This window comes from Gekko japonicus, unplaced genomic scaffold (assembly GCF_001447785.1).
Source record: "Gekko japonicus isolate JY-2015 unplaced genomic scaffold, Gekko_japonicus_V1.1 scaffold397, whole genome shotgun sequence".
In the NCBI taxonomy this organism is placed as follows: Eukaryota; Metazoa; Chordata; class Lepidosauria; order Squamata; family Gekkonidae; genus Gekko; species Gekko japonicus.
This window is the reverse complement of record NW_015170286.1, coordinates 622,825-647,027: the sequence shown is the minus strand read 5'-3', so window position 1 is coordinate 647,027 and position 24,203 is coordinate 622,825. Positions and strand designations below refer to the sequence as shown.

The window sequence follows — 24,203 nt, the reverse complement described above, 5'->3', positions numbered from 1 at the left end:
CATGACATGAATGGGAGGAGGGGGTGCTACTCCCTCAATTCCCTCCATGCTGCCATCAGAGACCCAAGAAACTAAGGTTCCAGAGAGTTCACAATGGGACAGGAGGGAGGGATGTGTACCTGCACAGAAGACCACTTAATAAACAGCAGTTACAAGTAAGTGCAACCCTATATTCACCATTGTGTATTCTGTGCATTCTCACAATGGGAGACTAGCAAGCTCACTTACTGAAGGAGGTAGGATCGCCTTTCCAACAGTTGCTTAGCGACCCATACTGACATTCACCCAGAGGTGCTCATAAAGGAGCAGGTGGTGCTCTACAAATGTCTCAACTGAAATACCATGCAAAATGTGGCAGGGGGAAAAAAAGGGCCCTGGAAGAGAAAGCTGAGACAGGTAAAGGATATTGAACATTCATGCATTTAAGACAGTGTGACAGCACAAGGATGGGGTGTGTGATGATGCTGACAGGTCCTTCTTGGAGCCTGAATGAAAAATACCATGTAATTTTGGGCCCCTGGTAGAAAAAACAGAAAAGAATACCCACATCTAACGTATGCAAGAAGTGCTCTGCTGTTATGAGTCGGAAACAATACAGTAAGGATAGATTTGTGAGACATGCGAGAGACGACCCATGGCAGGGAATCCTGGCCAGGGCCCTGAAATCCATAACACCAGGCCTGTAGCTACAGTGGGGCATCTTCAGGCTGGGCCCCCCAACTTACTACCCAGGCTTCATAAGAATATAAGAACATAAGAGAAGCCAATGCTGGATCAGGCCAATGGCCCATCCAGTCCAACACTCTGTCACACAGTGGCCAAAAATACCAGGTGCCATCAGGAGGTCCACCAGTAGGGCCAGGACACTAGAAGCCCTCCCACTCCCACTATTGCCTCCCCCAAGCACCAAGAATACAGAGCATCCAGTTGGAAAGTGCGTTGAAAGTGGATTATTTAGTGTGTGTGACCGCAGTCTAAGGCAGCCAAGCAAAACACTTTAAAGACTCTAATGTGCATAATTAAATGACCTGGACCTAAAAGCTTTCTTTCTTTCTTTCTTTCTTTCTTTCTTTCTTTCTTTCTTTCTTTCTTTCTTTCTTTCTTTCTTTCTTTCTTTCCCTCAACAAGTAAGTAGCACTCAAAATAATACTCCTTCTCTGTCTCAGGGGAAGACAGATGACCTCTCCTCTGAGTCGAGGTGGGGAACATGTTGCATGTGAGTCCACAACAGTCACAGATATGAAACAAGAATTGCAGGGAAATTGTGGACAAGGCACTGGACCATGGCATTTAAACTCTCTGTTGTAGAATCTTTCACAAGTCTGATGCGGTAGACGTTTTAGTTGTAGGTGCCATAGATAGAACCTGACATTGTCTACATTATATGTCTACATATAAAACCTGAGACATCAGGCTATTGGAGGGGGAACAGAGAGGTTTCTAAAAATTTAACAGTGAGCCAGTTCTTGCTCATTAGGACACTGTCCATTCGAATGGGACAATTCACATTCTTTCAAAGGAGAAGTAACCTGTGCCCCCAAAATATCCTAGGCAGGGGGACTAATGCTAGCCATGAATGCTTGTAAAATCCAGCAGCTGACACTACAGACTAGCTAAAACAGTCAGAGATATTTGAAGAAGTGAGCTGGAAGACACAGAAAGATCATATTAAAATAAATGTTGTTAAACTTTAAAGTGCCAGTGGACATTTGCTTTATTATACACAGATACAATCTGTCCTTGAAGACCTCAAATGGCCTAAATTATAACACTTTGGCCAATTCCCTTTATCCTCCAGAATGGGGTTAAAGAAGCGTGTCATACTCTCTCTGAAGGGGATAGTAAAAGGATCATAACAGCCTGCTGATTAGCAACTTAAAGAGGAATACAGCAGGAAATTCTGATTTTCACTCAGGCTAACAGTTTATACCCTCACAATTTTCACAAGACCCTTCGGGCCTAAGACCTTCTTCTGTGAGGTACCCATTCTGAGTAGGACATCCTTTACAAGAATTGGTGTGGAATGTATTATTTACTCCCCCACTTTTCTCTCATAATGGGACCCACACAGTGGGCTTACAAAATTATCCATCTTTTCCACTCCATCTTCAAAACAACCCTTATTCTTGAGAATATAAATAAATGTTTAAAAACAACAACAACAACCCTGAGATGCAAGACAGGTTGGGGAAGTGGAATGTACTCAAGGCCACCCAGCAAGCCTTTAGGAGCATTGGCATTCAATACTTGGTCTCCCAGATCCTACTCAACAGTTTATTTTACAAAATATTTCTCCAAAATACATGGGCTTAGAAGTACATGTTTATCACCTTTATTGGAAAACAGAAACGGCTGAGGAGTCCCAAGACACTGCATCCTTAACGGTTCTGAAGGCTACCATGGAATTGAGAAAAGGGACACACTGCTCAGGTGTGCCCTCAAGAAGGCTGCAGAATGGCTCCAACACCTTTGGTGCTGACAGTCCCTTGGGTGTTAATCCTTAGCAGGGGGCAGAGAGGCTGCAGTAAATGTCAGTACATTAGCCTTTAGAATTAGGCAGGACTGTGGGGGGAGGGTTAACTTTGTACAGAATGCATTAGCAGGAAGCTTCCAGTGGCTGGTTTTAGCCTAGAGGGATTGCAGCCAACAGTGGGACTAACAAGGATGGTATCGAGGTAAACCTGTCTGTGTATTAAGCTATAAATTAGGCATTAGTAGGAGGCTCAGAATAAGGTACTAGCCTTGGAGGCAAGCTGAGGCAGTCTCAGATAGTCTTTTTTATTATTATTTTTTCTAATCTACAAAACTACAGGGTCAGGGTAATGGAAGAACCTAAAATAAGAGTAACAAGGATCCATAATACAGACATATAAAGTTATTGATACGTCTCTGTTATCATAGCAGTAGAACATGAAGATTACTAATGCAAAAATGTCAAGCAAGCAACCACAATCTCTTTAACTAAGGTGTGAATATCACAGAACTGAAGTTATGCATTAAAAAAACCAATAGGCTATCAGAATTAAACTATTTTGCAATTTCCTTTCCTCTTATCAAAGTCCAAATTAATGTTTAGTTCTGCTTTAGGATTAGAGAGTTTTGCCAGACTCTTCGAGATGGTATCGCAGCCTTCCCCATCTTTCTCTTCTTCTTCTTCTTCTTCTTCTGTGTCTTTGTTCTCCTCCACTTTCTCAGGTCCATCTTCCGCTTTCTGTTGTTGCTCAAGGAACATCCGCTTTATTTCTTTCTCGCTGAAATTTCTTTGAGTTCCTTTTGCAACATATCCAGCTTGACATTAAAGTTGGACAGTCTGAGAAAGTCTGTGGTTATTTCCAGTCTGGTGACCGTCGATGCTTTGCTGGCAGTTCGTATTATAAGTTTCGCTTTCAACATCATTTTTTCTCTCGCTGCATCATTGTTTATACAAGAGGAAAGTTTAAAATTTCTCCGTAAGTCTGAAATTTGTCACTTTCGTGCTGGTCCGCCACCCACTTCATTGCAATCGGCTTCCTTTGAGCCGCCCTTTCAGCCTCCCACTTTAAACTCAGTCATTTTGGGATTGGGCATTCCCCTCCCCCTTCCACTTGTTTGGGGCTTTGGGGTGGCTTTACTAGTAACGATTTATCGATTGTCTGCTGGATCATGGGGTCACTCATGTTTGTACTTGCGTTAGCTTGGTATGTAGAGAGGATCATTTCTTAGGATCCTTATACGCTCTGTCCAGTGTGCGCCTCTTGGTGCCATTCTGGCTCCGTGCCGTGGGGGCCTATTGGGGCAAAAAGGTGCCTCAATCCTTCGGCTTCTGCCTTGGGAGAGGAACCTCTCGTGCCCCAGGCTGAGACCCCCTACAAGGGGACTGGGGGTCCAAAATCAACTCAGACCCCCTCCCATGGGCACGTTTGGAGGGCGCTCACATTAGAGCTGTGATGGAACACACCTGCTCTGCAAGTCGCCAAAACCGGAAGTCAGGCAGTCTCAGATAGGTGAGCTGTGTCCTTTGCCAGGCTGGCATCTTTCACAGAGAGCTGCTGTGAAGGGCAAGGCTCTATTAGATCATGCCTCCAGGGTTCTCAGATAAAGCAAACCAAGGAATGGGCAAAGTGTCTTCAGATGGGCTGCCGCTCAGCTCAAGCCTCTGAAAAAGATCCAAGGGTCTTTCACACAAAGCCTCCATGTTTCTCATCTCAGAATTGAGATAGTCCCTGGAGGAGGTGGTGCCTTTAGTGTGGCTAGCATGCAGACAAAGCTTTCCACAATTTTATATCAGATGGTTAGGGTAAACTGGTGACAGAAAAAGCAGGCAGGTCAATTTTGTGATTCCCCAGGCAGATAGGGCACAGACAATTGATGCTTTTCAGCTTCCTTTTAGAGCCACGGTGGCAAAATCCTGAAGAGGCCCCATTTGAGCCATAACTGCAAAGTTAAATACACTTACCTTCTTTAAATATAGTTTTATTCCTCTCTCCAATGGTAAAAAAAACTTTTAAGAGAAAAAAAGGTCTCCTCAGCCTCATGAACGTGGTGAGGGGGGAAACAGAACAGCAATGGAGATCCTCTCCCTGTGATGGCAGAAAGAGAACTAAGGGAGTAGCGACCCTCATTTCGTTCACATCATGGTTTCATCAGGAAAGCACCATGGGGAGGAAGGGTGCTATCAGTTTGTAGAAAGCTCTGGAAATCATTTCAGCAGCCAGCCTGCACATGCATAGTTCCAGTGTGGGACTACACAGAAACCACAATGATAAATCATTTGTTTCTCTGCCCATTAGATCTTTCCAGGGCTACACTTGCATTATCTTTTGGGCAAGAACTTCAACTTCTACACCTTCACAATACATAAAAGATGCTACTAAGGATCTAATCCCTAGTACAAAATGTAATGTCTGAAAGAGCCTTTAGTAAATCAGTAATCCCTCCTGTCATTACAATTCTACATGCAAAGCCATTACATTCTAACTTCTCAACATCCATCAGGGACTTAATAAAACTCAAAACTAGAAATAGCTCAAAGTCCCACAGCAATGCATGAGAAATGTTTGATTTTGCATCTTAGAAAACAGAACTCCTTCTATTTCATTTGGACAGAAATGTCTTGAATCCGGTCTTGGGGCTAGACAGGGAGAAATGAGAAATATGCTAATTGAAGTGTCACCTGAAGCTGCCACTGAAAGAAATTATAAACCTCTTTTATATAAGCAGTAAATGCAAGGGTTAGCACACCATATTATTAATATGATACCATATACTCCCCACTAAAAACCAGATTTCAGCTAGTGGATGAATACTATACTAGCTGCCTATCCACACTAAACCCATCAGATAAACTACTGTAGTATATTGTGAATAAAAATCATTTACTTGAAAATGTTCAACTAGATACTACTTATCATTCTCTCAGACAAGCAAGTGATTAAATAACTTGTGTTCGTAAAGACTGGCACTATGCTCATGGAATTGTATAGACGCAAGATAAAATGGTTTTGTGGAACTTTTAGTTGAACAACCAATGGAAGAAAATGTACAATCACATCTGTCACTCAGGGTAAAATCACCATCCATAATATAGCAGAAGATTTCAACAAGGATAGCAAATCTTTTTTAAAAAATGATTAAACTGCAATCAAGAAATTGTTCCACTTCTCTATAGTCTTTTGATGATTACGTTTTAAACAAAAAAGTTCTTAAACTGCAACAATCATTACCAATGAATTTGATTGCTTGGGATCATTATACATCATTATATACGTGCCTCTGCAAGGGTGGGGGAGGAAGAAGCAGCTCTGCTTTTAAGATAATTTGGGCAGTTGTGAATAAGGATGCCAATTCTGTATTTTCATTTCAAACACTATTTGTTTTTATTATTCAAACTATTAATTCCACTGGTTTCAATGAGAAACTCAGTTCTGCCTGAACCTTTTATTTCCCGTCCTATTTGGACTATACCCCTCATACAGAGGCTCTTGTCTGTCAAATTTCAAGCAGGGATGAGCTGAGGGTTTTGAAACAGCTCCAGTGGATGCCAGTTTGTTTCCTAGTTCAATTCCAGGTGCTGTGTATGGCCTTTAAAGACCTTCACAGCCTGGGACCCACATATCTCAAGAACCATCTCCTCCCATATGTCCCCACGCACCAGCTGTGTCCTTTAAGTTGCCACCTGCTGGCTATTCCCCCACTCATGGCGGCCTGCCTGGCACTGGCAAGAGCCCAGGCCTTTCCCATCATAGCTCCTTAACTGTGGAATGGACTTCCTGAAGAAATGAGGGAGGTCTTTAGAAGATGCCGCGAGGCTTGCTTGTTTGATAGGGTTTTTGATGGAATCTGAGCAGCAAGCATCTTTCAAGGAGAGAAGGAAGTATCTGATCTTTTTAATTTTATTTGGTTTTAAACTGTGATTGTTTAATTACTGCTTGTAAGCTTCCTTGAGCCAAGAGGAAAGGCAGGTATGACAGCCCCCATCCTCTTCCTTCCCTCAGAGGCAAGATTTTCCCTCCGTTTTTCTTTCCTTTACTGACTGAGCCACCCTAGTAATATGTTTTCTTCTTTCCTGAAGAACTCTGGCTTTCCCACCCTGTCACGGTCAATGTTCCCTCTAAGCTGTGGGGTCTTGTGAGCAAAAATTGTACTTTGTGAGTTACTGGCATTAAAGTTGTGAGCGAGCGATTTGGCTACTGCATAAATTAGTTTGCTCTGGGGCCATCCTTCCTGAGCGAAGACAAAAATGTGTGAGCCGGAGGCTAAAAAACAGTGAGCTAGCTCACACTAACTCAGCTTAGAGGGAACACTGGTCACGGTATAATATTTTGGCTGATTGCTCAGCCCAGGAACATGAGGGAACCCCCTTTAACTTAAATTACACCCTTTAACTTAAATGGCCTTTATCTCCAGTGGCCTTTTGGACTTGATTTAAGGGCCTTTATTAACAGATTTAGTTTATACTAGGTGCTGCTGTGCTATATGTCGGCAGTGTTATAGAAAGGTGGCTTTCCACATCTGTATTTTAAATTGGTTTAAAGATTTCTGGTTTTCTGTTTGTTTGTTTTTTCATTTTATTGCAAACTGCCTTGGTAAACAGACAGGAAAAAATCCTTTAATACAAACCCTGCCTTCATAATTTTCAGACAGTGTAAGCAGCTGGTAAAAAACAAATACTGCAAAAATACTAGTACTTGGTAAAAATGACCTGAAGTGTATGTGCCATGTAATGAGTCTCTTTATCTCCATTTTCCATACACACGCAATTAATATTTATTTTTTCAAAATATGCGTAAGCCCTTATGACACCTCCATCCTCTTCCCTCCCTCAGAGGCATGAATTTCCCTCCATTTTTCTTTCCCTTTTGAGACTGAGCCATCCTAGTAATGTGTTTTCTTCTTTGCTGAAGAACTCTGGCTATCCCACCCTGTCACAGTATATGTTGAGACGCTTTTGTCCCAGGGTTTCCCCAAACACTCCAGTATACTTTCTTTCAGTATTCTCTGACTCTTTTAAGTTTCAGAAGGCAGGTACACACTTTCCAGTACCCAAACCCCTTCTCTTGAAACACTAGTACTCATCTTGAGGTTTTAACTGGCTCTTTAGGTCTCAAAAGGCAGTTTCTAACCAGACCAGACCAGATCTGCACAATCACACAATCAACATCTGCCTCCTGTCCCCAGCCGTTGGTTTCCGACTCAAAACCGCTTTAACCCAGAGTATTTTGTTACCAGGTCCCAAAGTGGTTGTTTTCTCAGCTCTCCCGTTTAAAGCCGCATTTCCCCCCTGTGTGATCGCTCCTCCGGTGTCAAGCCACTTCCGGTTTAAAACCCCTCCGCACTCAAAAGCTGCCCGAGGATTTCACTTTTCGACCGCCATTTTTTCTGTGTTGGCGGTGTGCGCATAGGCGGAGTGCTGCTAACGCGTTTAGAAAACCGACATTTAAATAGTCACTGGTTTTAGCGTTTAGATGAGTTCGGGATCTCACAGAGGCCATTTTCGGGTCAAACGTTTAAAGGAAAGTCTTTTTTTGGAGGGGTTGGATTGATTCACCCTGGTGGTTCTGCGCATGCGCCTTGATAGTTTCCTCCCCATTCTATGGATGAGTGCCTATGCGCATGCGCAAACTGAGAAAAAATAAAAAACTGCCGACACAAGCTCCCGTATGTCAGTAGTGTAAACAGCAAGGAGCGCTGCAATTGCGCGGTAAAGCGGGATAAGGGAGGTAAGTGTGATCACGATTATCCAGATCAAATATAATCTGGTCAGAACTGGAGCAGTTTAATCGGCTCTCAGCATGCCGTCTGACCGCACCCATTGTCATGTTTTTCTTGGGAATTGTTCTCAAGTAAGCGTGCACAGAATTGCAGCCGGCAGCCTTTATTAGCAAGGGTTATTAGTATTATATGTGGGGGGGGTACAAAATTGACAGAGAAGCCTAACTTGGTGGTAAGACCTATTGGTTAGAGTGTTGGTATCATGTCTCTGTCTTCCAGACAAGGAGGATAGGATTGTGGTTGGGGGTTGAGAACTTTTCCCAGGCTGTTTTGAATTCCCAGACCACTCCTTAACAAATCTACTCAGTTTAAGGCCCCAGCCTCATTTTACATGCAGAGATCATATTAAACTCATTCCTTTAACTAGATTTAATTAAAGATTGTTAAACCCATTTCCTTGTTCTTCTTAATCCATTCCTGGTTTTATGAGTAACTGCAATCTTCATGCTGAGCTCCTTTGTAAAACAGTTGTAACCAGTAAAACCATGCTAGCTGGCTGTACTCTGAATTCACAAATGATAAAAAGAAAAGGTAGAATCTACTTTAAAACTAATAAATTTTAGAAGACATTAGTTATGAGAGACAGATTTAAACATAGTTTAAACACTATTACATCTGTGCAATAGTGACATTGGGATGTAAGAGACAACATGGTTGCCTGAAAGCTGAGTGTATGTAAGTGCTGTTGTGCAGCCAAATACACACCCCCAAGAAACTCTAGCAAATGGTTCACCTATCAGCAGTGTTCCCTCTAAGCTGAGTTAATGTGAGTTTTTTAGCCTCCAGCTTACAGATTTTTGTCTTGGTTCAGGAAGGATGACTCCAGAGCAAACTAATTTATGCAGTAGCCAAATCGCTCGCTCACAACTTTAATGCCAGTATCTCACAAAGTAGATTTTTGCTCACAAGACTCCACAGCTTAGAGGGAACATTGCTTGGCAGTCAACCTGATAACTGATCAATCAGTAATGCATGAATGCATTTTGTTTTCCTGTATGTGGCTATACACATAGGGTAATTCTGCATCTAGCATTCATTCCACATTTTCTCAACTGGAAGGAAAAACTCAAAACCACATTCAAATACCCATATTGACTGCAGAGTCAACCCTGGATGGCCATTAAATGGCCATAAATCTATGCAGAAGCTACAATAAAATCCAATGATTGAAGAAAGTGAAAGTGGCATGGAGGCCACCATAAAATCTGATGATCAGAGGAAGTGAGAGCTGCATGCAATGCAGAGGGGAATCTCTGTTCCAGCGTGGGTTTCATAAAACAGCGGAGGGAAAAGCCAATGCAGAATCAGCCACATTTGGACAATGCTTTCTCCTGAGCTGGTTTATAGAGAAATTGGGAGCACTAACATCTACATCTGGAAAATTATCTCCAATGATCCAATCAACAACAAAGAGGGATACCTAGTCCATGTAAAAAAAATACATCTGGATGTTCATTGCTTTGGTAAGACATATAATTTTAACACAAACATTGTATAGTGTGTATTGTAAAAATTTAAACACTAAGGAATGCATCATGGCCAAAATGCACTTGGTTTACAGGTATTATACATTATTTATAACTGTACCTGGTAATAGGAAAGATGCACATGTGTGATATCCCCATATGTATAAGTACAATTTTGCTAAAAAGGCTTTTTTACTCTAGGAGAAGGTACTTATACTGATGGATTTTGATGCACAGTTTTTAATATTTACAGTTTGGTTAGAGTTTTTGTGATTTAATACAGCCTTCTGTGATTTTTCTTCTTTTTTTCCAACTGTTTGGGTTACCTCATCAATAAAGCAGTGACTTTTTTGCAGCTGGTGATTATGCAGTGATCCAAATCTCACAAGGGTATGAGCATCCCTACCCATTCTCCCTCATGCCCCCCCCCCATTGGCAAGTAAGTGACAGGATGTCAGGAGGCACCCCTGGCACCCTATTGAACTGAACTGATTTCCACTACAACTAATACTAAAGAGAAAAGGGAATAGTGGAGAAAAAAGCTCAGAACTTGAGGAAGTAGGAAAATACTCTCACAGACAACAGCAAATTTCACTCATTATCTCACACACAGCTCAGTAAGTAGAACAGTAGATACATTAATGTAAAAACACCCACCAGAACCTGAAAACACTCAGGTCTGTATGAGAAGAGAATTAGCACATCCAAAGAACCAACAATTGTGAAGGCTGTTTAGAAAGAATCAAGAAAGTCTTGTCGGTAGCTACTGAGCCAGCAATGATATCCAGAAACACTGCGCAAACTAACCCTGTCAGGGAAATTATTTTTGCCACAAGATCTTCTGACCAGAAAATGGCCCTGTTGGTTAATTTATCTTTTGACACCTGCACTCTGTTCTCACACCCAGTTCCTCTGAACTCCCTGAACTCTAACCCAAACTGCCACACTCCAGAATAATGGAGAGATCTGAACAGTAACAGACCCTGGCTTGGATCCTCCAGAGCACTTCTGTGAATGAAAGAATTTCCCAAATGCTGTTCCTGGGTTCTTCCAGAATCAAAATTTCATAGGACATTTTCAGTTTCTGGGGGAGGGGGGGGGAGAAAGTTGTGCTCTGCAGGTGGGAATGCTCCTATGGATCCAAGCTCTCATAAAAAATGATGGTTCCTAGTCATACTGGTCACAGTAACAACATTATGCATAAGGCTTTGTTCAGATGGGCTTGAACAGATGGGAAGAGAGCAGGAATTGGGGGGGGGGGACCGAAGACAATGCTGCCAAGGTCACACAATATGGTGATTATAGGTGTAGTGATGCACATACCACAATAATAAGCTTATCAATTGGCTGCACTATTGAGACTACAACTGTAACTGTAAATATTAACAAAATATAGGCACATTACAAAATCAAAATAGAAAAGTTATAACAAAATAAATTGCTGTTCCTGAAAAAAAAAATTAAAAATAAAGAATGCTTGTTAAACTACCTACCCCTTCTATGAAAAAATTTAAAATCTAAAATGGTGTTCGGATTTGCAAAACATTTTCCTGCCCTTATTTTGTTCATGGTGACAACAATCCCATAAGGAGATTTGATATTATTTTGGTTGATATTAGAGGTGGTTAGGGTTGCTTATACTCAGCAATTATTCCCCATTGTGCATCCACACAAAAAAGATTCTATATACTTTCCTCAATCAGCCTCTCATCCCCCCCCCCCGGCCACGCCACAGAGGACTTTTTGTTTAAATCACAGTTGCTATAGTGATATAGCAACTACTGAGGTTTTTAAAGCTTTTTAAAAGCTTTTTCTTTAAAAATAGTTGCTATAGTGATTTTTTTTTAACTAGCAAAAAGCTCTATGGTGGAGGGCAGCCATACAGGGAAGATAGCAACAGCATGATGCCAATGTAGGTAGGAGGTTCAAAACCCTACATCTTCCCATCCACATGGTATGCTAACTTGCACAGAATGCGATATTGCAGAAAAGTTTGCATCAAAGCAGGTTTCAGATGCACTGGAGCAAAGTAGGGGAAGCCCTAGAAAGTGGACACAAGAAGGATTATATTGTGTAAATGCTCCAAAAGGAAAATAAAAAAGCTCCAGTTTGAGATAAAAGCTACAGTAAAATATCCATGTGTAAGCAACTTAAGGTAGGTCATATGTACAATTGTCTGCCCCAGTGACACCAGTAAATCTAATGGGTAGTCTCCCAGATCCAGACCTAATGCTCTGTCTTGTGAACTGCACTGACTGTCAAGAACAGAACTCACCAAGCATCTGCCAACCTTCAACTTACCTTTGCAAACACTGCAGCACTGGTTCTCTGGGAGGATGTAATCTTTTTCTGAGCAGTTCAATGGAGGACAGCTCTCTGTTACTTTTACTAAAACTCCATTCTGGAAATAAATAATGTTTTAGAGAATGACACTGATGAAAATGAAAGTGACTGGAGGGTCACACAGTTTTCAAGTCTACAGCGCTAGTGATACTTAGCCACAACTGTAATAAAGTGAAAGGCAGGAAGCTAAGTACATTGTACACCATAGCATCAAATACTGATTTAATCTGCCAGAACATTTATATTCCCACCGTTTAAAAGAAAGAGTATTTAAACATAAGATTGTGCAGGTGCTTCTTTCCATAATCTGTTGAACCATTTACATGAATCAAGGTTTTCCACTCACAATTATTACCAGTGAATCCTATTGTGTTTTATATCAGTTTTTCTTATCTGATATGCTTTGATTCTTTCAATTAGTTTCTCTCATTCAAATGCAACGGAAAACCTATAGAAATAAAACCGATCTGTACCAAGACTTTGTTCCAGAATGATCAAGTCATTGCACTCTACATGGCACTAAATGATCCATATAGTTAACATTTGCAGGTTAAAAACTAGACCACTTTTGGTTTCTATAAGGTACACACCCAAAATGAATGTATTAAAACCATTTGTTTTTTTAAATCCTGAATTTTCACGACATCAAGCCCCTCCCAATATGATGTTTCCAGTCTTAGTTTCAGGTGGGGAGCTGTGTTGGTCTGCAGTAAAAGAGCTAGATTCGAGTCCACAAGATTTTCGGGCTATGAGCTTTTCAGAGTCAAAGCTCCCTTTATCAGAACTTTCTGTCTTGTTATTTTTGCTGGAATCGCAGTCAACATCCATATTTCTGTACAGGTCTTTTCTTTAAGGCTGCTGAAACCTAGGAAATGTGTCATATAAGACCCCAGCAGCAGCAGTCACAAGGAGAACAGGAAGTTCATGGAAGAAAATGGGAGAAAAAGTAAGCAGGAACTAATTCTTGCAGATGTGATTGAAGCTGTCTTTGTGTATAGAAGACCAAAGGTATGAAGATATGAAATGTGATATAGTAACATTGGGGCCAGAGTACTTGAGGGACTACCTCTTCCCTTCTTGTCCAGTCCACCAGCAATGCTCCCTCTAAGCTGTGGAGTCTTGTGAGCAAAAATTCTACTTAGTGAGCTACTGGCATTAAAGTTGTGAGCGAGTGATTTGGCTGCTGCATAAATCAGTTTCCTCTGGAGCCATCCTCCCTGAGCGAAGACAAACATGTGTGAGGCAGAGGCTAAAAAACTGTGAGCTAGTTCACACAAACTCAGCTTAGAGGGAACGCTGTCCACCAGTAAAGATCTGACTCAAAAGCCCCTATTATCTTTGCCCCTGACTTCAGAAGTGAGACAGCTGGCAACAAGAAAGAGAGCTTTTTCAGTAGTGGCATCTCACTTATGGAATGTCCTTCCATTGAGGTTTACCTGGCATCTGACCACTGGCAGGGGATGGGAGGGTAGGGTTGCCAATTCCAGGATGGGAAACTCCTGGAAATTTGGGGGTGGAGCCTGTGGAGGACAGGGGCCTCAGTGGAGTACAATGCCATAAAGTCCACCCTCCAAATCATCTATATTCTCCAGGGGAACTGATCTCTGTAGTTTGGAGATGACCTGTAATTCCAGGGAACCTCCAGGTCCCATCTGGAGCAGTGTTCCCTCTAAGCTGAGTTAGTGTGAGCCAGCTCACAGTTTTTGAGCCTCCGGCTCACACATTTTTGTCTCCGCTCAGGAAGGAGGGCTCCAGAGCAAACTAATTTATGCGACAGTCGTATTGCTCGCTCACAACTTTAATGCTGGTAGCTCACAAAGTAGAATTTTTGCTCACAAGACTCCACAGCTTAGAGGGAACATTGATCTGGAGACATCATCTACGTTGCTTTCTTTTAGATGCCAGGCCAAAATGTTTAGGTTCACCTCAGGGTTTACTCCTTTAATTTTATTTATTCTGGAAAAAGTTGTTTTAAGCTGTCACAGGTCTAGGTTTTTGTTGTTTGTATGTTTGTTTGCTCTATGCTTCTATGGTGAGCTGTTTTTTCCCCCCCTTATGCTGGATTTTAATTAATCTATTCTAATGTTTTGTTTATATTTTTATTTTTTTTACTTTGTAAGCCACCTCAGGCAGGTTCCTGGAGAGGCTAAATAAAAAATTTCTATAGAAATAAAGCAAAATGATGTTAGCTGCTTGTCTGATACCTATAGTCCCTGACAATCAAGTGCCCAGCACAAAACCCTTCCTGCTTCCAAGGAGAAGAATGTGCTGTTGAGTCACAAGACAACCCACCCACAGGGTATTCCAGGCAAGAGACAAGCAGACATGGTTTGCCATTGCCTTTGAGTGGCAGAAGGGGTGTGGGTGTGCCAGAGCATGGGAGAATTTTTAAAAAAATACAGCTTTATGTTCTCATTGGAAGTTGATACTGGAAGTGACAACGCTAGCATTACAAATCACCAGAAACTGGTGATTCCTAGAGCTCCCTTGTCGTTTTTCCTGTATCAACTTCCAATAAGTCCATGAGGCCACTTTTTTAAAAAAAATTCTGGGGGCATGGCAGCTAGGGTTGTCACGTCCCCTCCTCACTCTAGCAGGGGGATTTGGGGAGTGTTCCGGGGGTGGGTTTGGATGCAAAGTCCTGCCCCCAAGCCCTGCCCACAAGTGCAACCACCCACCGGCCACCCCTTTCTCTCCCCTCCTGGCAGATTCAAAGGGCTTCAGCTGATCCACCGGGACCACGTGGCCTGCCAATCAGCTGGAGGGTCCTTTAAATCTAGCAGGAGGGAGGGAGAGGAGCGGTCGCGGGCTGCACACTCAGCTCACAAAAAGACACTTTAAATCTGGCAGGAGGGGAGGGAAAGGGGTAGCCGGCAGGTGGTCATTCTTGGGGGCAGGGATTGGGGTGGGGCTTCCCCCACCGGCCTGCTGACCAGGTGCATATTGGAGACCTGGGGGCTGGCAACCTTAATGGCAGCGCTACATTGCATTCCTTCAGTTAGCAACCCCAGTCTTCCTTGGTGGTCTGCCATTCATATACTAATTGTGGTCAACCCCACTTAGCTCCGAAACTCCAACAAGCTCAAGCTAAAGATGTTCAGGTTACCAGAACATAGCTGAATATGAAATTAACTTGTTTACTCTGGAATGGGTAGTGAGTAAAGTAATGACATCCACTCTCATAGATAGTGTCTTTAGCCACAACTGAAGTGTTTATACCTGAGAATGAGTAATACTTTGATAAATATGAATCATTGGTAGACACAGTGATGTTCTCTGAAAAGAATGCAAACATGCAGTGACAAGAAGAACTCAGAGAACAACTCCATGTCAAATGGGATGCAACAAAGCAAACAGTGGAGGAGGATCTAAAACCAGAACCATTACTCAAGTGGGAAAAACTCAAAAGCAATTCAAATATGGGAAGCCCGACATTATAAATGTTAGGTCCTCTGCTGCAGATTTTATTTTGTTCTTCAGTAGCTATAGTAGAAACTTTTAACTCAGCAAGCTACTTCAAAAATATGTTGCTCTGAAATTAAGCTTCCTATTTTGTGAGCTCCCACATTCAGCATAAGTTCATTTCTACAGGACAGTTGTGCCACATATAGGAACCAAGGGAAATACAAAAAAAGCTGATAGAACGATGGCTACTGTGGCAAGAGCAGCAGAAGTGTTCCACATATTCTGGGATATAATTCAGCACTGAATTGAGGATCAGACAATAAAACAAGCCCAGATACTGTTAAACAAGAGTGTCCCCATTCAACAGTATCTGAAAGACTAACTTTGGAGAAAATCCAGGTGAACACTAACTGGATGACCAAAAACTGGACTACCACTAAGAATAGCCACATTTTTTAAAAAATTCTCCCTCAGCAGAAGAGCCCTATGCACAAATAGGGCACTGCCCCAAATCCCAGGAAAAAGCATGGTGCATGTGTGAGTCTATAGACTACAATAGTGTATATGTAAATGTTCACAATTTGGATTGAATTGTACAGATCAAATGACATTTGAATTTTCCCTGTCATTAGGAATTACAACTCTAACAAAGCAACAAAAGTGATTATCCGAACAGATCTTAACTAATGAGACCTGCTTAAAATTACTTCATTCAGAAAGAAATAATATAAAGTGTGATAGCATTTTAAATAGCATTACCACACAATGCATCAATCAAATGGCAAACTGCACATGCTTTGTTCATTCTATCTTTCTGAACAATTCTGTAAAATGTTCTACAATTACCACTCTATTCAGAACCAATTAGGGAGACTTTTCAGTTGTAATTCTAAGGTGGGACAAACACTTGTTTTCTTCCATTCTGTGTTATGAATCTCTGGACCTCATTTGGAAACCTCTTTTGGAAATTGGGAATAGGTAGGTGTCATTTCCAATGGAGATCCACTTTTTCATTCAAACTATTCACTCAGATATTTTTCACCAACACAGGAATTCGATTCATACATCAGTATGGAACAACTGATGGAAGGGAAGGCAGAAATAGTTGGGTGTGACCTGGAAAAAGAAGATAGTAGGCAAAGGAAAGGTTCGAACATCTACCTCTCAGCTGCTACATTTGCACTGAAAATGATGTTCTCTCAGGCACATTTTGCAGGAGAAGGAAAAGCAGGCAGTGGCTAGGTACTGATGACATATGGTGGAAAAAAGATATGTAGTTGAGCCTTAACTTTCTTCATTAATCTTACTATCAATGTGGCCCCATCTGTGAATGCTTAAGTATGGAGACTGGGAGCATGAACAGAAAAAGCAGATATTTCTACAAACCCAAGAGCAGCTGCAGGTTTGCAGAAAAATCTGAAATCTTTAAAAAAAATTACACTGAGGGGTTAATGCCCTCAAATGATAGGAGGAATATCTGTAGCTTTAAGAAATGCACACCCTCAGTGACCATTGCTAGGCAGCTACAACAGTATTGCCAGCCATCAAGCCTCAGTTACTGTCAGTAAAAGGCATAAGGAGGGGACCATGCCTTTCCAGGACTGTTTTAGCCTTTGTGGGAGGACTCATCGAAGTTAGGCCTAGTAGCAACCTTCAGGAGACTTGCAACCAAGAAACTTTCCTGACTCACCCAGCCCCAGCTGCTTGCTGCTGTTCAGCAGCAGCCATCCAATGAAAGCCAGTGTGGTATACTGGTTAGGGTTTCACAGTAGAATCTGGGAGACCCAGCTTTGAATACCCACTCTGCCATGGAAGCTTACTGGGTGACTTTGGGCCAGTCACATACTCTCAGCTTAATCTACCTGACAGGGTTGTTGTGAGGATAAACTCAAAAAGAGAATGATGTTAGCTGCTTTGGGTCCCCACAGTTGAAAAGGGCAGGGTATAAATGAAGTAAATATTTTTTAAAAAATAATAGCTGGAGATAGGGACCAGATAAAAGTTAGGTTGCTGGCTGGTGGGAAGGTGAAAAGGAAGCAGAAAATGTTGAGGATCCACTCCAATACAGAAAAGTCATACATTGTACTAGGCTGACAATATCCATGCACACTGCCCTCCATCACATGGTAGCGGGACCTGGTCTGCTCAAGCTCCTGATATCTTGTAATATTCCGGAAGGAATGGAGTGTGTATCATTCTCCAAACTCTCATAAACACAATAGAGTACCACTGAAGTTCAGTGATAAATAAGCAGTTTCTGCTTTTCTAGCCCTGAATTTCATAAATCAGCACCAAAGGCAACTAAGCTGTATCTCTGAATTACTCAGGTACAGTGCAGGAGCCTAAGAATTTAATAGGAACCTAAGAGTTTAGCCCATTTAGCCTGAAAGTTCAACTGTCTGCACAACTCCACTTGCACCTGGCTGGATGAACTTGGGCAAGCTGTAGCTCTGATAAGAGCTGTTCTTGAAAAAGAGCAGTTTCTGTCAAGAACTCTCAGCCCCACCTACCTCACAGGGTGTCTGTTGTGGGGAGGGGAAGGGAAAGGAGTCTGTAAGCCGCTCTGAGACACCTTTGGGTAGCGAAGGGCGGAGTATAAATCCAATCTCTTCTCTTCTTCTTCTTCAACTGAACTATTGAAGGAGGAGATTTCTCAACCGATTCCTCACAGGGTCCCATCTTGTGCTTACTAATGACCAGAGCTTTTTTTGTAGAAAAAGCCCAGCAGGAACTCATTAGCATAATAGGGCACACCCAACAGCGGAAACTCATTAGCATATTAGGCCAGCTGTGGGGAGACCAGACAACCCCCCCCCCCCCTTGAAGTGAAGACTTGTCCAGATGCCCTGTGGCTGCGGGAAGCCCTGGCAAGCCAGACCTGGGAGGGGAGGCAGTTTAAACTGCCTTCCTTTGGCTTGCCTGGGTGCCCCACGGCTGCAGGGAACCCGGGCAAGCCAGCCCTTGGACAGGCCAGGGAAGGCACAGGGAGGTATTTAAATGCCTCCCCAATCGTTCCAGGTCCCCCTGGCCCACCCACTACAGAGGGGGGGTCACAGTGAAGGGTGGGGTATAAATCCAATCTCTTCTCTTCTTCTTCAACTGAACTACTGAAGGAGGAGATTTTCTCAACTGATTCCTCACAGGGTCCCATCTTGTGCTCACTAATGACAGATTTCCATTTATTTAAAGCAGTCTAAGAGTGAAACCAATAAAAAGTAGAAATCTGTGATCAGGCATTACTTCAGATTGACATAAATTGTGACTGATGTCAAAACTAGCTGATTGATTGGTATCTTGGCATTTGGAGTCAGCACCACTAATACTAAGTTCTTTCAGATGAGCAGGAATTGTTACACATTTTATTAATGATAAACTATGATAACAAAACTATATTGTCTGTTTGTGATAGTAGCTGATATGTGCATCTATCAGAACTGGCTGATATTTCCTTCATTAGCATCTAAGTGTTTTGTCCAAGAAGACTTTTTCCTAAACTCACTATATGGTATAACTTCTGAAGTGTTTGCCTTTCCTGGCCATTCTGTGCATGTGTACACTAAGCCAGAAACCCTGTGCTGTGTCAGCAGCTAAGGATCCTAAACTCTATGAACATGCCACTTCCCAAGTACTCTGTACATTGATGATCATTCCCTTTCACTTTTTCTCTTCGATTTACAAAGGTCATATGTTAATATAAACAGAATATAAAGAGCACCCATGGCACAGGTTTAGCTTAACTCCCCTGTGAAAATGGCTCTTCAATTCAAATCAAATTGCTGTTCTTCTCACATGCCTTTACCTCCTATTCCCTGCCTCTTAGCAGCCTCATCCTAGGCAGAGACTTGTGTGGTATATCTAATGTTGCATCCTATTTTAGGAAAGCAAATTAAAGTAACAGCACACTGTCCACATTTTAAAGGACCCCTTGTCACCAATACTACGACAAGCTCACTGGATCACTTGTATAAAAAACACAGGGGGGGGGATTGCTCTTCTCTATTGATGTAGAAAACCTAGATGCTAATGCCTTGGTGGAGATCAGTGTATCTAATAGTTAACATGGCCTCATCACTATATGGTATAACTTCTGAAGTGTTTGCCTTTCCTGGCCATTCTGTGCATGTGTACACTAAGCCAGAAACCCTGTGCTGTGTCAGCAGCTAAGGATCCTAAACTCTATGAACATGCCACTTCCCAAGTACTCTGTACATTGATGATCATTCCCTTTCACTTTTTCTCTTCGATTTACAAAGGTCATATGTTAATATAAACAGAATATAAAGAGCACCCATGGCACAGGTTTAGCTTAACTCCCCTGTGAAAATGGCTCTTCAATTCAAATCAAATTGCTGTTCTTCTCACATGCCTTTACCTCCTATTCCCTGCCTCTTAGCAGCCTCATCCTAGGCAGAGACTTGTGTGGTATATCTAATGTTGCATCCTATTTTAGGAAAGCAAATTAAAGTAACAGCACACTGTCCACATTTTAAAGGACCCCTTGTCACCAATACTACGACAAGCTCACTGGATCACTTGTATAAAAAACACAGGGGGGGGGATTGCTCTTCTCTATTGATGTAGAAAACCTAGATGCTAATGCCTTGGTGGAGATCAGTGTATCTAATAGTTAACATGGCCTCATCTTTGTTGTTTGTTGTTCAGTCACACAGTCGAGTCCGACTCTTTGCGACCCCATGGACCAGATCACGCCAGGTCCTCCTGTCTTCCGCCGTCCTCTGAAGTTGGCTCAATTTCATTTTCGTTGCATCTATGACACTGCCTAACCATCTCATCCTTTGCCATCCCCGTCTTCTTTGACCTTCAATCTTTCCCAGCAACATGGCCTCATCTGCAGATACTTAAATCTATGGATTTAGGGCCATAGAGAGAGAAACCATCTTTCTACATACTTGGGGGAATCCCCAGGTTTGTAGAAAAATGCTAGACATTTTTTTTTAATGAGGGAATAAATCCCCCCAAACAATGGTGCATTGTCTTCACTTGCACTTACCTCTGTTGACCTACCAGGGTATAAGGAAGAGAGGGAGCTGGGGCTACATAAGCCAGACAGCTGGAGACAATTAGACAGGAGAAAGGGCAAAAGTGGCTACCACCACCATCCCCTGTTGCGTGCCACCACCACCCACTGCTGCTCCCTACAAAGTGACAGGGAGGAGATAGGGGGCAGGCAGGCAAGCAAAGTGGTGGGCAGGAAGGCAGAGCAGGACCTGGTATGAGCATGATTGTATTTGCAAGGACCTGGTATGAGCATGAATGTGTGTGAGAGTTCATCCCTGTTTTTTCACAGCAATACACAGGTACATTCTGCATGACTCCAGCCACCAGGGGACCAAGCAACCCCATGCCAAAGATGGTGGACAATTCTACATCATTAGATTCTGATGTTATACAGATTTGTTAGTGACAGGCATCAACACAGTTTGTCGCTGTGTCTGCATTTCAAAATCACTATTAATTGGAGTTTGATTCACAACTACTCAGACCACAAAGCCTTCAACTGTGCTTCATGTATGGAGGGTGAGGAGAGCAAAGGTAGTGCACAAGTACATCAAGAGATACTGTATTCATGTCCAGGGCTTTTTTTGTAGAAAAAGACCAGCAGGAACTCATTAGCATAATAGGCCACACCCAGAAGCAGAAACCCGTTAGCATATTAGGCCACACACCCTGACTGCACCACTCATTAGCATATTAGGCTGCATTCCCATGTTACCAGAAGTGTGGTCATCCAGCCACAACCACCTTTTGCTTCTTATTCTGTTTACCTTGTTTGTTGTCAAAACCCAGGGCTTTTTTTGTTGCAGGAACTCCTTTGCATGTTAGGCCACACACTCCTAATGTAGCCAATTCTAATGAGTTCCTGCTGTTGGGTGTGGCCTATTATGCTAATGAGTTCCTGCTGGGTGTGGCCAACTTGGGAGCCAGCCGGAACTCCGTTCCTGTGCGTTCCTGCCCAAAAATAGCCCTGTTCATGTCCATTACAAACATCTGAATGTGGCCATTGCCTCGAAACCAAATGTTTATTAATTCCCACATAGCAACTTGAGTTGGAGGAAGGCCCCTTAAGACAGAAAAAAGCTTCAGACATTGCTCAGTAGAGTGGGGGAATCTACCTCAGTAATTAATTTACGTAAAAGATTCCCTCATAAGATAAAACGATGCAGAAAATGGACAAATGCAGTGGTTCCCAAGTGTTCTATTTTCAGAGATTCTTTTCATACTGATTTTCCAGCTGTGCCATCTCCAAGCATTGGAATATTTTTTTTGTTGCAGATGACACTACATGTAGAACATGACCCACTCTTACATCATGATGTGAGGGCATCATGTTCCATAAGAACAGAGAACATGTACCCAAAACTCCCTTATCGGTTGCATCTTGCAGAGGGAGAATTAGGCGAACTGTGTTTCACAGGCACTTATCTATCATTATTGACCTTCTTATTCAGAAATCCCTTTTTAGGTACTGAGAAATCAAATATTTCCTGGAACACAATTTGAAAATCACTGGTCTAACAGTACCAGGTACAGTTCTGTTTCTGAAGCAAAGCAGACGGGAGCTCGGTAAGTACCTAGATGAGTGATTACCTGCAAATTCATATATTCCACTTTGTGCCCCTTGGAGAAAGGGCAGGATACAAATGCAGTGACAAATGTGATTAAAATGTATCATAGTTTATAGCCCTACTTCTAAAATGCCTCTTCTGTCAAGTTATGTAATGCAGAGAAGGAAGGAAAAAATTACTTCCTAAATCACAAGTCACACTTTTATTGTACTACCTAGGGCATGTGCATTGCTTCCAGGGAATCTAGGTCACCTTGCGAGGATGACAAATACCCCAACACCTAAAGCAATAGGCTGCACCTTAGTGCTGTCACTAATGAAGATTCCACAGTCTTTAAAAGTGAAGCAGTGGACATTTAGAAGGTTTAAAAAACGTACATGGCATTCTCTGCAGGTCTTGGTTAAAATCCGCTGACCTTCCGTCAATACTTTCCCTCCATAGATGCATTTGGCTAGAATGTAAAAAAAAGGAAAGGAAAAAAAGAAAAAGTTCTGAGTATTTAGTAGTAAGTGAATATAAATTACACACTTCAGTAAAAACAATATTGCTTAAGTAAATATAGCTATACTGTGGTAAATATGATTTAGTCATTTTGCTTCCACTAGCAGTCAGTGTTAATTGCTCTCATTTATTTTGACTGTAATAGTAAATTCATTACAAAAACTATTATCTTGAAGCATTTCACCATTCACATTGACAAACTAGGCTACTTAGTGACCTGAAGTAACAGTAAAAGCAGAGCACATATTGAACCCAATTCATTAACAGAATTAGTCATGCCAATGACATTCTGTAGATCAGCCACTGTACATTTATATTAAGTAGACTTGTAGGGGGTATTCAAAGTACTGCAGAATTAGACTTGTTGAGCAGCAACACAGACACCACATTAAACCCAGTTTCAACATGTAAAAGCAGAAACTGATGAACTTTGTCCCTGTATAACTGCAGAGAGTGCCTCACAGAGACTAAAGGATTCTTCAGCTACTGATTTTTTTTTAAAAAAATACTGCTGTGAAACAAATAGAAAAAGCAAGACCCCATTTAAAAATCCAAATTAAAGAAAATCTGTAGTGCAAAATTTAGCTTCATAAACACCTGGATCTACCTCTTTGTTTGATTTGTTGCCTTTGGAAATAGAATAATTCAGATAAGGAAACAATGTGAGTCATTGTGAGTCCCCATTGGGGAAAAGGGTGGGATTTAAATGAAATAAACAAATAAATGTTGTGCATTTGTAATTGTAGAATAACATAACTGATGATTCTCTGGCTTTAGAACATATTTCTTGTCCAAACTGAAGCCTCTGTATTCCATACAGACCTCTAGACTTTAGAAATGTCATTTATTACCCTCTATATGTGTGAGCTACTTGTACTCCATAAGGGAGACGTTTCCTGACAACATCAGTGCAGGACAAATGGAATTCTTTCGTCCTTTCAAGAACTTCCAAATATACCATACTTGTTTATGTCTAAAGAACTACAGATGCACAAATATCGCTGCTTCTTGTTCTTCTACTGGTGGTTAAGCCTTCCTGTCAACATCCTTATAGTTTATGCCAACAACAAAAGAGAGAGCTGAGATTTTGCTTTCTGAGGAAATACAGATCTCTGTTTTGATGGAATAACATTGCAACCTGAGGCAAAAATATATAAATGCAGTATGACCAGACCACAAATCCATCCTCACAATGACAGGCCTTTCATTATCCTTGAGGTAACTGGTTACTGATAGCAGATACCTTTCCTAGCAATAGAATAAATGTAAGCTCAGCTATTTGTTTATTTTATTTATTGCTTTCAAGTCACAACTGACTTATGGCAGCCCCGTGGGGTTTGCAAGGCAAGAGACATTCATAGGTAGCTTGCCATTGCCTACCTCTGGCCCCGTTCACACGAGGCCTTTTGGGCCGGGAGTGGGCCAGATTGGAGACGGAGAAAACGGGCGCGATCCCACGCCAACATCTGGCTGGCGTGGCGCTCCCGTCTCCGATCTGGCCCTTTCCCCGGCTGCGGCGCATTAAAAGTGAACCACCTACCGAGGTGGTTCATCCGGATGACGCACCGCAAGCCGGGCCGTCGGATCACCGGCGCGTCTTTGCGCCGGCGCATCTCCAGCCCCGAGCCGAACTGCGCATGCTCCGACATGT

The 24,203-nt window shown here is 42.1% G+C and overlaps 1 protein-coding gene across 1 annotated transcript in view; it reads right to left on the bottom strand.

Moving 5' to 3' along the window:
• Window positions 1-24,203, bottom strand: part of NELL1 (neural EGFL like 1) — a 759,185-nt gene that overhangs the window by 492,964 nt on the left and 242,018 nt on the right. The window contains exons 10-11 of the mRNA XM_015417871.1: window positions 22,429-22,502; window positions 12,018-12,117 (exon numbers count right to left, since the gene is read on the bottom strand). Of these exons, the coding sequence (XP_015273357.1) occupies window positions 12,018-12,117; window positions 22,429-22,502 (174 nt within the window). The remainder of the gene's footprint in view (window positions 1-12,017; window positions 12,118-22,428; window positions 22,503-24,203) is intronic.